The 16,602-nt window shown below is 48.1% G+C and overlaps 1 protein-coding gene across 1 annotated transcript in view; it reads right to left on the reverse strand.

The window, feature by feature from the left end:
• Positions 1-16,602, reverse strand: part of CYP46A1 (cytochrome P450 family 46 subfamily A member 1) — a 29,602-nt gene that overhangs the window by 5,590 nt on the left and 7,410 nt on the right. Inside the window, exons 3-10 of the mRNA XM_074365047.1 lie at positions 16,424-16,505; positions 11,189-11,262; positions 10,500-10,586; positions 5,591-5,729; positions 4,750-4,860; positions 3,763-3,913; positions 3,526-3,588; positions 1,494-1,566 (exon numbers count right to left, since the gene is read on the reverse strand). Of these exons, the coding sequence (XP_074221148.1) occupies positions 1,494-1,566; positions 3,526-3,588; positions 3,763-3,913; positions 4,750-4,860; positions 5,591-5,729; positions 10,500-10,586; positions 11,189-11,262; positions 16,424-16,505 (780 nt within the window). The remainder of the gene's footprint in view (positions 1-1,493; positions 1,567-3,525; positions 3,589-3,762; positions 3,914-4,749; positions 4,861-5,590; positions 5,730-10,499; positions 10,587-11,188; positions 11,263-16,423; positions 16,506-16,602) is intronic.

Below are 16,602 nucleotides of genomic sequence, written 5' to 3' on the forward strand. Positions count from 1 at the left end.
TGTGCATAAAATTTTATTATATATGATATATATATAATATATTTTATATATATCATATATTTTATATATATATATGGCCACAATATTTTTTAATAAACAGTGGATGTGGGAAGAGGTTGCAGTAATGTGGGGTAACACTGTAATAATATACAGGGTGAAACTCAGGAATTATTCATGAACAACCTCTGGGTGGATGGGGGCACCATCGGTGGACTTATTATTGTAATTATAATAATTATTATTATTTTAACTCCTCTGCTTTTTTCCCAAAGTTTTTTCTTTTTGGAGGGTAGGTAATTAGATTTACTTATTTACTTAGTGGGGGTACTAGGGATCTAGCCCAGGACGTCAGCCAGGCTGAGCGCGCACTCTGCCACTGAGGTATACCTTCCCCCCAAATTTTAATAAATGCTATTACATATCTTAAAAAACCAAGAAACTACAGTTGACCCTTGAACAACACAGGAGTCAGGGGCCTCGACCCTCCACACTGGCAAAAATCCTAGAACAACTTTGCAGTTGGCCCCTGCCCCTGTGGTTCCACAGCCAGGGACTCAACCAGCTGCGGGCTGTGGTCTGCTGTGGTCGGTATTTAGTGAAAAAAGTCCCCGTGTAAGTGGACCCACATAGTTCAAACCTCTGTTGTTCAAGGGCGAACTGTATTTTATCTTCTCAAGCAATTGTGCAAAAAATTCGCCCTTTCATGCTGGCGACGGTAAGCATTGCACTCGCAGGCCCTTCCCCGCGTCCCCAGGGCTCCGCCCCCAAGCCTGCACTCACAGCCAGCTCAGCCAGCCTGTGCAGCAGTCCTTGAGGGACCCTGTTTGTATTTAAGGAAACCCATGGCCCCGCTCAAATGCCATCTCCCCAGGGATGCCCTCCTTTGTTTTGTCAGCTCAAGACAAGTGCTCCCTCAGCACTTTGGTTGGAACTCTGTTCAGTCCTGAGTGCCAGCCCCTGGCCCGGCACTAAGCACATCTTGGGAGGGAAAGAGCCGTCCCTGCCCTCCCGGAGCTTCCGGTTTCATGACTGAAATAGACTTAAAGCAAAATAGTACCAGGAGAAAACGCTTTGGTGAGCTGGGAGGAGGCTAGGAGGGGAAACACAGAGTGGCTGCTTCAGGGGTCTGAGATGGCTTCTGAGGGGAGGGGGAGGGGAAGTAGTGAAGAAGAGGGGGAAGGAGGTGGAGGAGGGGGGAGAGTGAGGATGGGGGAGGGAGGGGAAGGGGGAGGAGGAGAGGAAAGGAAAGGAGGAGGGAGAGAAGGGGGAGGAGGGGGAGGAGTGGGAGGAGGAAAATTCTCCAAGAGAGAAGCAGGGGGAGGAGCTTCTAGAAGTGGGAACAGCATGTGCAAAGAGCCTGGGGTGAAGGAAACAGGACACATCGGAGGGGACTCAGCCATGGGAGGTGGGAGCAGGTGGCCCTCTAGCAACCAGGTATCCAATAAACCCCTTCACCAACTTCAAGGGAAGCCCCCCATCTCCCGGCTCCATACCTCGCCAAGATCTCGGGCTGACGAGACAGCTCCATCACGGTGAACGCCAGGTGATTGGCAGAGGTCTCGTGACCTGCGGGAAAGGAGGAGAGTGGCAGCTCCACGGGGCCTGCGGGGCTGCAGCTGGTCCAGCCTGGCCAGCCTCTGAGCCCCTAACCCCCTGATGGCAGTTCAGACCCTCACTTCTGCCCCTGCAGCTGAGCCAGATGTACAGATGTGAAGGAGACACCTTCCGCCTCCACATCCCCTGTGCCACTGAGTGCAGGCCAATAAATGGACTTTGTTCTCATGCATCTATCTGGGTTTCACACCCTAGATGCCCCTTCCTCCAGCCACCCTGTGCCTTGCCTGGCCTGGAGGGATGTTTATTCCCATTTTGCAGAAGAGCAAGCTGAGGCTGAGAGGAGTGTGTCTCTCATGGGTCACACAACAGGAGGAACAGAGCTGGGATTCAAGTCAAGTAAGACTTTCGAGCCCACGGCCCGAGTTCTCCCCAGGCTATGGGCACCGGCCCCCTCCAGCCACACGGACTGACTTGCCCCAGAGATTCTGGGCTCTGGCAGGATCTGGTCAAGCTGACAGCGTCAAACCCCCGGCTGGCGTGTGAGGGAATCAAGTTGGAGGAATTTCCTATAAAGGGATAGGGGGCTTACAACCACTGCCAGCCAGGGGGCCCAGGGGCTGCTCCCAGGACCGGAAGGTGTGAGGGTGGGTCACAGCCAGAGGACTCTACTAGGGAGGGGCTGGGAGGGAGAGCAGAAGTGGGCAGAAGTCCCAGCTGGCCCTGACTCTGCGTTACCAGCTGTGACTCAGTTTCCTCACAGGACAATAGGAGGAGAGAAACAGCTGTCCTCTCCGCTGGCCGCCTGCAGTGTCCCAGGGCACAGGGGTGGGCTCTGAGGACAAGAGGGGAATCACTAAACCCCCTTTGGGAGGCAGGATGGATGCTTAGAGAGCACCTTCAGGCCCCCACTTTACAGATGAGGAAACTGAGGCCCAGACTGCAGAGCTGGTCTGCGTGGGAGCGACATCCAGGCCCCGGGCTCCTGGCTCACAGTATGAAGACCACCGTCCTTCCTTCAGCAAGCACTTTGCCAGGTGCGGGGCACAGTGCCCTGAGGTCCTGCCCCAACCCGACTTCTACAGGTCCCCTGGGCTACCTGTGAATGCATCTCCCCACCAGGAGGGCCCTCCTGTACCCCATCCACGTGGTGGACCCCTTCTTCCTTCATGACCCTCTGCAGGGGAGGGAGGCCTCCTCCTCTGAAAATCCACTGCCCAGCAAGGTTCCCAAGCAATTCTGCCTGTCTCTCCACCTCCACCCTCAGACGACAAAGTGTCCCTCATCTGGTTCTTCCCTGTGCCTGGTCTTCATTCATTTCATTGTTCTCTCTGGGAACCTGCTGCCCTGGGCCCTGGGAACACACAGGTGAACAAAACAACGTAACTCCTCACTCATTGGGCACACAGCCTGCTGGAGAAGACAGACCTCACCGAATTACACAAATAAACATATGGTCTAACACTGAGAGATGTGTGGGCAGAGATGAGCTTGTCTCCACAGAGAGCTTCTAACTGGGGCCTGATGAGTCTGGGCAATCCCTGAGGGCTTCCCTGAGGAAGAGACAACTGAGGGATCGCTGAAGGGTGAAGAGGATTTTCCAGGTGAAGGACAACGCTCAAGAAATATTTGACGATCGAATGAATGGAGTTGCTTAGCTTGCCTTTTGTTGCTAGTCTAACAGAGTCCTCCCCACAAATCCCAAGGGAGGCAGAGCCTTGAAATCACGTGGCTGAGTTCTCCTGAGCCCAGAGAGGCAGCCTCACAAGTGCCCACAATTGCCAGCTCCATTACTAAGTTGGAGGCCACCAAGAGAGCCCCTGGACCTCCCCCCATCCCAGCTCCGCAATGGCACAGCAAAACTCCGCTCAGACGGCCCCCACAAAATCTCAGAGTCAGGGTTTAAGTGATCCATGGTCCCCAACATTTCTGCAAAGCTCTGAACCCTGGGTGGCCGCTGAAGTTACACACCAGCAATGAAGAAGGTGACGAAGTTGTCCAGCAGAATCTCATCATCCTGGGCCCCCTCCTCAGCTGAAAGACAAGGAGCATCTCAGAGTCCCAGCAGCAGATGTCCGCGACCCTCACAATCCTTGTCCCTTTCCCCGCAGAGCACCCCCAGCAGACGGAGGCAGCTGGGGTCAGCTGTGATGGGTCACCCTGACGGGGGCACCCCTGGCTGCCCAGCCCTCCAGGAAGCCCCCGCACCTTTGAGAATCTGTGTGAGGATGTCGGCGGGGACGTCCTCCCCCCTCTGCAGGGCCTCCCGGCGGCGCTGGACCCAGTCCTTGCCCACCTGGCGCAGGAAGCGGACGCTCTCCCGGATCTCGCGAAGTTGCTTCCACCTCCCTGGCATGAACTGAACGAGCGTTCCAGCTCAGGGTGGTGCACTGAGCACACGCTTTCCCTCCCCACTCTCCCCCAGCTCTGACATGACTTCAGAAATCCACAGTGGCTCCAGCAAGCTGGGAGGTCTGAAGAATGTGAGAACATTCTAGAAAGCATAAAGTGGCCAGGAGACTGTATCATGGTGGCAGGCTAAGCCCAAGCACCGGCTTCTTCTTCCTGCACCAAATCCCTAGAAATGAAGGGAAAGATGACTTAAAACGTCCACGGAGCACTGGAAAATCAGACGGAATCCCTGAAGGATGGGGCAGTTAGGACGGCATCGAAGGAGGGCACCACAACCAGAAGGAGGCGGGGTGGAGTCAGCTGCTGGAAAGATTGGGTGGCATCAGGGGACTCTAAACTCAGAGTCTGAAGTCCCAGGGAACAGGAGGAGGCCCCTGGGCATCTGTCCAGGAATCAACCCAAGTACCACCTTTCCCCCTTCTTCCTCCTTTCTGCCTGGAACACGAGGTGATAGCTGGCCCCGGCAGCTATCTTACAGCAATGAGAAGATGTGCTGGCAACAGTGAACCAGAAATCCATGGAGTCATCATAGCCATCCTGGATTGCCTGCTTCAGGATCATTTCACATGAAAGAAAGATTAAGAGCAAATCTACTTAAACCATTTGGATTTTCAGCCTCTCCTTTAGGTGATGGAATGCAAATCTTAACAGATTCAGAAGTCAGTTCAGACACACCAGAACTCAAAACCCATTCTGAAACAAATCACTGGAGGAGGTGCTCCTGCAAGTGCAGGCACCACCAGAGGAGGTGGCTGGTCCCCGGAGAGGGTGCTGAGACAATACCTTGGCCAGGGTGTTGCGAGATGCGCTGATACCCTCCAGGATCAGTTTCACTTTCCTGGACAAAGGCTTCTGGGCACCCAGCAGCATGCTGGTCTCCATCCCAAACGCTGCCTGGGGGAGAGAGAAGGGCCAGGTCGTACGTGGGGGATGCGAGGCTTGAAGACCCAGGGCGGAGACTGGCACTACTCAGTGGAGACGAGGTTCTGGCCTAAGGGTTTATGTGCATTGTGTCATTGACACCTTACAACGACCCATGATAATCCCAGCCCCCTGGGACGTGGTAGGATGGAGTGGCACATAGTAGCCACTCAGCCAACCTTGGCTTCTTTCCTTGACAAGATGCGTTACCCCTGAAATACAGCCTTCCTTGGGTGCCTGTTGTACACCCAGCTTCCTAGTAGTTGTTGAATGACACTGACTCTTCACTCACTGTGTCTACTCCACCCTTCACTGGGGTGTGCGATTATCTGTGCCACCGCTGAGAGGGCCAGGGTGGACGCCAAGCCGTGGTGGGTGCCGAGGGGGAGGTAGGCTTGGGCTGGGAGTCAGGCAGACCTGAGATCCAGTCCTGGTCCTGCCACTGACCAGCTGCAGGCCAGTCCCTGCAGCTCTTGGTGTCTACTTCTAGAGAATGAGTTAGTAGCTCCAATCTCATAGCAAGGTTGTTTTCAATGTTCAAGGAGATAAAACATGTGACCCTCCCAGCCCAGAGAAGGGGCGGCTGATACGTGGAGGAGCAGAGGGGAGGGGAGGGAAGCAAGAAAGGGAAGAGGGAGGGAAGAAGAGCCCTCTGCCGTGTGGCCTGTCCCACGCCCCACCCCGCCATCCTCCCCTCCATCACCTTGGCCAGGATGTCCATGGTGGTGCAGGTCAGCATATCCTGCATGGACACTGGGGTCTGCCCATCCGCCTTGGCTTCCAGAATCTCCACCAGCTGCTCCGCTTTCTCATTGAATGTTTCCATCAAGCTAACCAAGGAGCTGGGGAAGCAGCACAGGCGTGAGTGGCCACTGGGACCAGCCCAGACCCGCAGACATCCTGCACTCCCATCTCTGGAGGGAGGCCAGTGTGGAGTCGAGAACTTTCTAGCCTCCCCTCGAGACCCAGGTGTTGCAGTTATCAAACTAAGCCTTGGGTCTTCACCATCCCCCTCTGCTCAGGATGGCTGCTGTCCCTTTACCCTTGTTTTAAAGGTTCCACAGCTCCTCTGTCTGCCCCTGGGTCCTTCAACTCTGACCTCAAGGAGATGTGGCAATGTAGAAACTCCAGAGAACGGTGGGAAAGAAGAGATGAAAAGTCTCTGGGACCTCCTGGAGGGCATGACATCTCCCCTCTGACCTCCCTGCTCACGCTGCCCACCCTCCTTACCTGCCCTGCCCGGGGCCACCATCCACAGCCTTCGTCATCCCATTTCACTCCCTGTCCTTGAACAGTCACAGTGCCCCACACTACATGGAAATGAGTCCTCCACCCAGAGCTCTCAACCCACAGCTCCCCTGCCCCAGGACAGCTACCCAGCTTGTCTGCCTGGCTACAGCTCAGAAAGAGGTATGGAAGGATATGCTCCAAACTCACAAAAACAGCATCCATGAGGGAGTGGAAAGCGGGGAGACTGCCCCTGTGTACATCACACATTTCTGAATTTTTACTAAGAGAAAGTGCTGCTTTTAAAATTGTAAGTAATTTTTAATGTTAGCAATTTGGGAAAAGGGTATATGAGTGTTTTTTCTATTCTTAATCTTGAAACTCACCTAGAAATTTGAAATTATTTCCAAATAAGAGGTTTTAAACAACAATAAAAACAGAAAATGGTGGAAGAGAAAAAATAAGAGTAACTTTTTTAATTAGGAAAGAATACCAGCTCCGTGTTGCCCGTCAGCCAGCCTTGCTCTGCTTCCCAGCTGTAGTGCAGGCCCCAGCATCCTCGTGGTCCCTGCTGCCCTCACCCCATGCCAGCTGCATATCTTATCCTCTGTGGCCCAGGCCTCTACTCAAAGCACCACTCTGATCTGGTCCCTTGCCCACCTGAAATGCTTTGCAGCACCCTGTCGCTCTCAGGAGGGAAGGGACAGTCCTCACCTGGCCCAGGAGGCTGTCTGCCCTTGTTCACTCCCACCTAAAGTGTTGCCTTCCCAATACAATGGTCTTTTAGCTCCTCCAAAGCACAATGTTTCTTCTCATCTCAGGGTCTTTGCACATGCTGCCCCCTCTGCCTGAACTCTCTTCCCTCCCACCCTCCATCCCTATGCCCCAATAGCACCTTAACATCTGCCCGCTCTCCAGATGGACACCCAAGTACCAGCTCCTTGGGAAATGTCTCTTAAGACCCAAGTAGGCCCAATGGTACCCTTGATTTTTTTTTCATAAAACTTACAGAGTTTGCAAGTGCATATTTATTTGCAAGATTCTTTGTAGTTGTCTTTTTAAAAAAAAATCACATTCGAGTTGTCTGTTTGGATCCCATGTGGCTGCTTACCACACCAGCACTGACTCTCTTAACAGCTACTGCAGGTAGAGGGTGTTGGGCTGGACAGCAAAATCCCAACCCCTTGTCTTTAATGGAGTGATTGGGACCAAGGTATTTCAGTAAAATTAATATCCACAAAATATATACTTTTTAATAAAAGTATATAATGATATTCTATGTGGATCGTGGCTGGAGATAAAATTCACTGGTGGTTTCTATTTCTTTTCCTCATTAGTGAATTAGGACTCGCTGGTGGTCACTGACACTTCCATAAACACAGAAATCTCCCAAAGCTTCTTTCATACAACTCTGTGAATTTTGCATTTCCAATAAAATAGCCATCTCTTAGCTGACTACCTTACTGTGAAAATAAAAAATAAGAATACGTGGCGATGGTTGCACCACAACGTGAGTGGACTTACCACTGAACAGAACACCTAGAAATGGACAAGATGGTAAATTTTCTGTTATGTGTATCTTATCATAGTTAAAATTTTTCAGAATAAAATGTCTGTGAAAGCACTTAATAAAATGTAAAGTGCCATTGAGATGTGAGGTCTAGTGTACTGTAGCGGGTTTACTGAGACAACACGGCTGGTATTTATGTCATGAGCACTGCGGGTGGTCGCCTGGCTAGAATCTATATCCTCCAATAACCTCAAAGCTTCCTGAGGGCAGGACCACGTCCCCTTGGCTGGCCTTCATAACCCTGGCTCCCGGCACAAGTATTTATTAAATAAATGCCTCTGTCTAGTCTGTTCCTTTTATCCCTCCTGGAGACTTTCCAGTAAGATCAAGACTACTCCATGCATTAATTCACTCTGTGGACAATTCTGAAGGGCTTGCAAGTGCTTGATATCATGCTAGATGCAGGAGTCCAGGGACAGAGTGTGTCTTCTGCCTTCAGGAACCCAAGGTCTAGTGAGGGAGGCGGACTGAATGAGAAATCATTGCAGCGGATGTGACAGGAACCATGATGAAGGCATGAACTCGGGCTTGGAAGGTCAGGAAACACTTCCCCCAAGCAGTGACATCTTAGCTGGGTTATCAAAGGAGGCACGGAGTTGGGGAGGATATAGCTCAGTGGTAGAGTGCATGCCTAGCATGCAAGAGGTCCTGGGTTCAAGCCCTAGTGCCTCCATTAAATAAGCAAACAAACAAACAAAGTTACTTCCCCCATCCCCCCCCCAAAAAGGATCAAAAGGAGGCATGGGAATTCCCTGGGGTACCACATAAGGCAGAGGAAATGACAGGAATACAGGCAGAGATGCCAGAAAGAGCCCAGTGGGTCCAGAATCGTGGAGGAGAGAGGGTACAAAGGCTGGAGGGGCCTAGGTGGCAGATTGAGGGTGGGTGAGGTCTCACCTTCACCTTTCAGATGATAGGGAGCCATTGAAGGCTGCAGGACAGGGGAGAGATGTGGTCAGATCTGAGTTTAAGCGAGACCTCTCCAGGGCAGTGAGGTGGATGCGTTGGAGGAGGGAGACAGGAGGCAAGGAGGTCTGGGAGGAGGCTGTGATGAAAGTCTAAGTGAAAATGTTTATACAGTCATCCACAAGTTACATAAGAAATAGTAACTTGCCAGTGGAGAGGCCTGGAGGACACCGCCTGCACCAAGCGAGCAAAGTCCGTGTCTCCAGTAACGAGACAGATAAACAGCGTGCACCTCCTGATGTGGTGCCCTGAGGAGGACACGACATCCCTCCTGTGCCATTCCCGCCAAAAAGGCAAAGCTTGCATGTAAATGTGCAGAACTAGCAGACAGACTCAGCTGAAGGATGTTCTACACATCTGGCCTGTAATCTTAAGACCAAGAAATTCAAGACAAGACTAAGAGGTGTTCTAGAACAAAGGAAGTTAAAGAGAAACGGTAACTAAATGTAGCACATGAACCCGCATTGGATCCTAGACAAGGGAAAAAATAGCCATAATTGCACAAATGGCAAAATTTGAATATGGATTGTGGATTAGATAAGAGTATTGGAGTAACATTAAATTTTCTCATTTTCATAACCAAACTAGAGTCATATAAGAGAATGTCCATGTTCTTAAGAAATACACACAGAAACATTGAGGGACAAGGTCACATCTCCAACTTACTCTCAAATGGTTTAAAAAATATACACCATATAAAAAAAGCATATATACATACATATATATATATATATATATATATACACACACACACACACACATACACATAGACAATGATAAATGCAATTATATATACACATAGAGAAGAAACGATAAAACAAATGGCAATTTAAACAGTAAACAACACGTGAGTCTGGGTAAAAGAGATACAGAAGTCCTTCAGACTATTTTGACAGTTTTTCTGTAAATTTGAAATTATATCGAAATAAAAGATTATCTTCGTCAAATGTTAAACATAAAATTACCATAGGACCCAGCAATCCCATTCTTAGGTTACACCCAAGAGAAATGAAAATGCACATCCACACAAAAACTTGGTCGTATGCATCATGCCTGCATCACTCACAAGAGCCAAACAGTGGAAACAACTCAAACGTCTGTGAAGTGATGAGTGGATACGCAAAATGGAATACAATGGAAATAAATGACAAATAAAAATGAATGAAATTCTAAGACAAGCTGTAACAGGGATGAACCTTGAAAACACGATGGGAAGTGAAAGAAGCCAGGCCCAAAGGAAATGTCATACGATTGCATTTAAAAGAAATGTCTCAAATGTGAGCATCCACAGAGGGCGAGTGGTTGTTAGGAGCTGGGGGTGCTGAGCAGAAACAGGGAGTGACCGATTTGGGGGTGATAAAAATGTTCTAAAATCAACTGCAGTGACGGTTGTACAAGTTTGTGAATACACTAACAGCCACTGAATTGTACCTGTAAGTGGGTGAATTCCATGGCATTTGAATGATATCTCAAAACATTGATTTAAAAAATAAAGTGTTCCCCCAAATGAAACCTACAATAAATAAAAAACCCAGATGACGAGTGATGAGATCTGAGCCAGGGAAGTTCTTGGGGGACGAGGGCCCAACACCTCCAGGCATCATTGTGGCTCAGCCGCTGACATTCACAGACCACGGGGGGGCCTCTCTGAGACTCATGCCGCTGCGCTGGCCTGGCTGTCTTGCCCTCTCTTTGACTAGTAACGCCCTGTCTTTCCTGTCTCCCTTCAGCCTGGGTGAGACTCCTTCCGATGAAGCCTCACCCTTTCCAAGCCCGCCCTCGCTGGCAGCCCAGCATCACCTCCTACCAGCCAGCCAAGACCCCGGGGGCCGCCTGCGGCTGCACTCACCTCCGGCTGAAGGCCAGGTCCATGACCCTGCGCTGCTTGTGCCAGCGCTCGTAGTCACATTCAGACACCAAGCCTTGGCCAAACAGCCTGCGGGAGACAAATGCTTGATGGGAGAAACGGGGCGATGGAAGGAGGACTGCCTGCCTGGTGGGGATGGGTCACCTTATGGGGTGACGAAAATGGTCACACCACACGGCAAATGTACCAAATACCTCTGCGTTGTAACTCCAACATGGTTAAAACGGTGAATTCTATGTTATGTGAATTTTACCATGATAATAAATAAGAAAGAAAGAAGGAAAGAAAGGAAGAAGGAAGGGAAAAAAGAAAGAGAAAGAAAGAAATGAAAGAAAGAAAGAAACGAAAGAAAGAAAGGAAAGAAAGAAAGAAAGAAAGAAAGAAAGAAAGAAAGAAAGAAAGAAAGAGAGAGAGAGAGAGAAAAGAAGGAAGGAAGAAAGAAAGAAATGGGGTGATTGGGTGCCCCAATCACAGTGGCCTCTGCACGCCCACCTGCCATGTGGAGGGAAACAAGAAGGCAACGGTTGATGACCAGAGCAGTGGCCACCATGGGTGGCCCCTGTTGTGTGTCTGGCAGCCAGGGCCTCAGGTCTTAATGCGACACCCAACACTCTGGACCCTCTCAGCCAAAGGCTTTCCTGCCTCCCCTCAGGCCCCTCCTCACACCTTACCTCTCGCCAAACACAGTCTGGATGGCGTGGTACATCTTGGAGTCCTTGTTGTACTTGGTTGACATCAGGAACTTCTAAACAGCCCCAGAAAAGACAACGTGAGCCTGTGCACCCGTGAGCAGCAGCAAGGACTCAGCGGTTTTCTTGAATCTTGGGAAACACGTCCCCCATATAATCGCCCCGAACTGAGCGCTGGGTATGGTGTGAACACCTGACAGATGTGATCTCACCCAATTCCTCTGGACGTTCTGTCTTTCAGGGATGAGGAAAGCAGGGCACAGAGGGGTGAGGTGATTTTCCTGAGGTCACACAGCTGGAGGGAGGTGCAGGGGGCTTCCTCACTACAGCGCCCACACTCAGGACCCCACACGGCACCACCTTCCAAAGTGGCGAGAACAAGGAAATGCCTGGGCTGCTCTGAAACCAGAGTGGGGACAGGGAGAAACCTGGAAGGAGGGCATCTAGGACACAGGAGAGACACTCAGTACAGATCCAGTGTCGTTAGTGCCAACCCAGCCATGGAAGTCAAGGAAGGCTTCCTGGAAGAAGGGAAGCCTCACCAAGAGCTGGATGGTAGCAGCAGTAACATTAACTAACAGCTTTTGAGGCAGCACAGCCCAGAGGTTGACAGCTCCAGCTATGGAGTCCACTGGCTTAAACAGGAATCTGGGCTCAAGCATCCTCGCTCCGCCACTGGCTAAGTCTATGATCTGGGCGAGTTACTTACCTCCTCTGCCCTGTTTCCTTATCTTACAAGAGGGGAGTAAGAAGAGTGCATGCCTGGTGGGGTTGCTGTGCAGAGTGAATTAGGCCTACATGAAAAGTGCTGGGGATGGCGCCTGGCACTCGGGAGGTGCCCATCAATGCCAGGTGCACAGCAGCATCCCGTAGCTCACCAAATGCCCAATCAACCCTAACATGGCAGGAAAAGCCTGGGTCACGTGGCACATGCAGGCAGAGGAGTGGAGGCCTGTAGGGGGAGGGGCAGCAGCAATGGGGCTGGAGAGGCTGCGGGGCCAGATCTCAGACGCCTGCCCTGTGGGGCACTCGGCTTTATCCTGTGGGCGCTGGAAAGCAGCAGGGTGACATCTCTGCTACCTATAAACCCAGGGCTGCTGGTGTCTATGAGCTTAGCACCTGAGGGTTTAATACCAATTTTTCAGCTGAAAGGAAACTCTAGAAATGGTTGGCTTTGGGTCATGAGCCACATCCTGGGGACCCCACCACCACCCAGACACTGTCATCTGCAAACCCAGTTCTATCACTGCCACACTCGCGCTGGTTTCCACTCCTACAGAAGGACCTTAGCAGTGAGGCCCACATTCCAGGCCCCACTCAAACACCCTGAGTCAGCCAAGGTCTGTGCCAGCCATTCCCAGCCTAAACCGAGGGCCCCCCCGATGGAGAGAGAATAGCCTCAACACAGGCTCTGGCCAGGGCCCCCACAGCCTGCTGTGCCTGGAGCTAGGGATCCTCTGATGCACAGGGAACACAGGGCTTCACAGGGAACCCCCAGCACCTGCTGCCTCCTCCTGATGCCCACCCTGACAGCACACTTCTGCTCATGGAGGAGTAACCAGTAGGGACTTGCCCTCCTGCCATAAACAGCCAGAAAAATAGGCAAAATGTATGGAATGTCTGCTTTCAGACAGTGGACGGTGGGCAGTGAAGGATTGTGAACCTGACTGAAGGAGAAGAAAAAAAAAGACATGAGCCCTGCAACCTAGGATTACTCTACCTTTCTGCCAGAGGACAAAGGCATTTACAAAATAAACTCAAATATAGCCCAGCAGGCTTTCCAAATTGGTTACACAGAAGTCAGAAGCCAGGCAGGCCAGAAAAGACTAGAACTTGTAGGGCATAGGACCCAAGAGGAGGGATCTATGCACAGAAAGAGGTCTCTGTGCAGAAATTTGAACAGGGATCCCTGCATCTTTGTATGAATAGCAACCTGTGCACTTGTAGAGTGAAAATCCACAAGACCAGGTGAAAAACTTCTGGGAAAAAGAGAATTGTGGCAACTATACACTAAGCAATTCTCAGAGCTCAAACAAATCAATGATTGTTCAAGCTCTCACCAGCCAGAGTTAAACCTCAGACACAAAGTCTTTAGTAGAGTCCCTAGAAGGGGTGCTCTACCTCTACAGTAAAAGCCTACCCGAGATCAACCCTACAAAAGCCTAAAAGCAACCTACAGAGGATCAAACTGATCTGCAAGTAACTTTACAAACTGCCAGAATGAAGTCCGGCACTCTTTAAAGGAATAAAACAAAATCAAGTACTCAGTAATGGACAATTCACAACATCCAGTGTGTAACATAAAATCACGAGATATGCCCAAGAGCAGGAAAATCTGATCTATAACCAAGCCTAGAAATACAGAGATGATGGAATTCACAGAAAATTAACTTTAACACATTTATTACAATTTTACAAACATGCTCAAGGAACCCACTAATCCAAGAAGTTCAAAGAATCCTACATAGAATTAGCATAAAGAAAAGTACACCAAAGTTGGATCATAATCAAATTTTTGAAACCAATGAGAAAACATGAGAGATAACTTTAAAAGAGCTGAAGTGGTATAATATTATTTGAAGATAGATTGATATAATAAAGATTATACTATAAATCCTAGGACAACCATAGAGAGAGAGAGAAAGACAATAAGACAATAGTGGAGATAAAATGGAACACTAAAACATACTCAATCCAAAAGAAGGCAGGAAAGAGGGAAAAGGGAACAAACAACAAATGGGTCAAATAGAAAAAAAATAACAGCATGGCAGATTTTAAACCTAACCATACCAATAATTACATTAAATGTAAATGACCTAACCACTTTGATTAAAAGGCAGAGATTGTCAGATTGACTAAAATAGCAAGACTCAACTGTATGCTATCTTTAAGAAACCCACCTTAAATATAAAACTCCAAATAGATTAAAAGTAAAAGGATAGAAAAATATATGCCATGAAACAGTAAACATCAGACAGCTGGAGTGGCTAGATTAATACCAAGCAAAATATACTTCAGGAAATGGACTATTCCCAAGGATTAAGGGGATATTTCTAAAAAGAAAGGGATTGATTCATCACAAAAATATAACATTGCTAAATGTGTACATACCTAGTAACAGAGCTTTGAAATACATGATCAAAATCGATAGAACTGAAAGTAGAAATACACAAAGCCATGATGTGATTAGAGAGTTTAACACTCCTCTTTCAATAATTGTTAGAACATGTAGAAAAAAATTAGTAAGGATTTAGAAGATTCAAATAGCACTGTCAACCAACTTGACTTAATGATGTTTCTGAAACACTCCATTCAACAATTACAGAACATACATTCTTTTTTAAGTGCTCATGAACATTCACAAAGATAGACCATATGCTAGGTCATACAACAAACTTCAATTAAACTACCATCCTAAAAACTTAGAATAAGAACAAATTAAACTCAAAATCAGTAGAAGAAGGAAATAACAAAGAGCAGAAATCAATAAAATAGAAAACAAACAGTAGAGAAAACCAATAAAACCAAATTCCAGTTCTTTGAAAAGATATAGTTGATAAACCTCTTGCTAGCCTGTTCAAGAAGAAAAGAGAAAGCCCAAATTACTATTCTAGGGAATGAAAGAAGAAACAACACCACAGATCCAGTAGGCATTATAAAGATGATAAATAAATATTGTGGACAACTTTATAACAATAATTTCAATAATTTCAATGAAACTGACAAATTCCTCAAAAGACACCAAACTCAAGAAAAATAGAAAATCTGAGTGGCCATATGTCAATTTTAAAAATTGAATGTGTAATTAAAATACAACAACAACAACAAAAAAGAAACACCAGGCCCAGATGGGCTTCTATTGAATGCTACTGAACATTAAAGGAAGAAATAACACCACTCAAATACAAAATCTTTCAGAAAAAAGAGGAGAGAGAACATTTCCCAACTCATTTTATGAGACTTATTAACCTGACACCAAAGCCAGACAAAGGCATTACAAGAAAAGAATAAATACAGAAACAAAATTTCTTAATAAAAGATGAGCAAATTGTATCCATGTATCTAGGAACAAATTGTATCACAACCAGGAATGCAAGGTTGGTTTAACACTTGAATATTAATCAATGTAATTCATCATATTAATGTATAGCTTTCAATTTATTTTCTCACTGAGCACCATGAAGGTCTTTGTGTATGGTTTTTGGTAGCATGCTTTAAAAAGTCTTAAACTGTATCTGTATTTGAAATTCAACTTTTTGTAAATAAAATAACTTTTAACATCCCATTAGAGACACCATAGTTGTTCGATTTGTCTCCTGATCTGGACCCTAAGTTGTATTTTATCCCTCTTAGTGTCACCACAGTCACCCTCCAAGCAGAGCATCACCCCTGCTTATCAGCTGAGCACCCACTGTGAGAGAAACAGCACCATCACTTATTAAGCACTTGCTGTGTGCCAGGCATGGGCAAGATGACACATCTACATTATTTCAGTTCCATTTTTATAACTACCTGTAAGAGAGTCATCGTGCCTATTTTATAGATGAGGAAACTATGGCCCAGAGTGATAAAGTAACTTGTCCAAGGTCCCACAGCCCAGATTTGACCCCAGCTCTGCCAAGTCCAAAGTAGACAATCTGATGGCCATACTTAGTACATGCATGGCAAACACCATCCTGCACATATTACAGACCAACTAATACCGCCTGTCTCTGTTTCCTCACCTGTAAAATAGAAAAATAGGGACTAATAAAAGTTCTTATCCCTGTGAGGATTAAGTGGGTTAATAATTGTGAAGGGCATAGACAAGTGCATGTTGAAGCATCTTTTGACCCTTTATTTGTTAAATAAATTGATCAATATTTAGTTTTCATCATAGCCTTAAAAGAGAGGGGTTACAATCCCACCTTGCAGATGAAGGAACAGAGGCTAAGAGAGGTGAACTAACTAGATGTGTCTGTACCATTTGGGCAAAACTCCCAACCCAAAAGGGTCTGACAGTAACTCACAGCCCACATCAAACAGCCCTGCTTATAGGAGCCCCCACAAAAGGTGGGTGGTTGGAGAGAAATATGCTGTTCCTTTTTGGATCCTTGGGAAACCAACCCAAATGCATGTGACTCTGGAACGTTCCTCCCACAGTCCCTGGGGCAGAGTTTCATGCATCCAACCCAGGGAAGGAGAGGGCTCTCCCCATGGAAACAGTCTGCTTCCTACCTTGACCGACTCCGGGCTCGTGACAATGACCGAGGTTTTGTGGAAGACGTTGACCCGCACGACGGGTCCGTACTTCTTAGCCCTGGAAACCAAAGTGATGCAAAGGAGGCTGTCAATTACCAGAGATGTGACTATCATCTGATCAGCCCAGGCCCAGTGGCAGAAACTTGGTGTTGCAT

The sequence above is a fragment of the Camelus bactrianus genome, chromosome 6 (genome assembly GCF_048773025.1).
Source record: "Camelus bactrianus isolate YW-2024 breed Bactrian camel chromosome 6, ASM4877302v1, whole genome shotgun sequence".
NCBI classification, from domain to species: Eukaryota; Metazoa; Chordata; class Mammalia; order Artiodactyla; family Camelidae; genus Camelus; species Camelus bactrianus.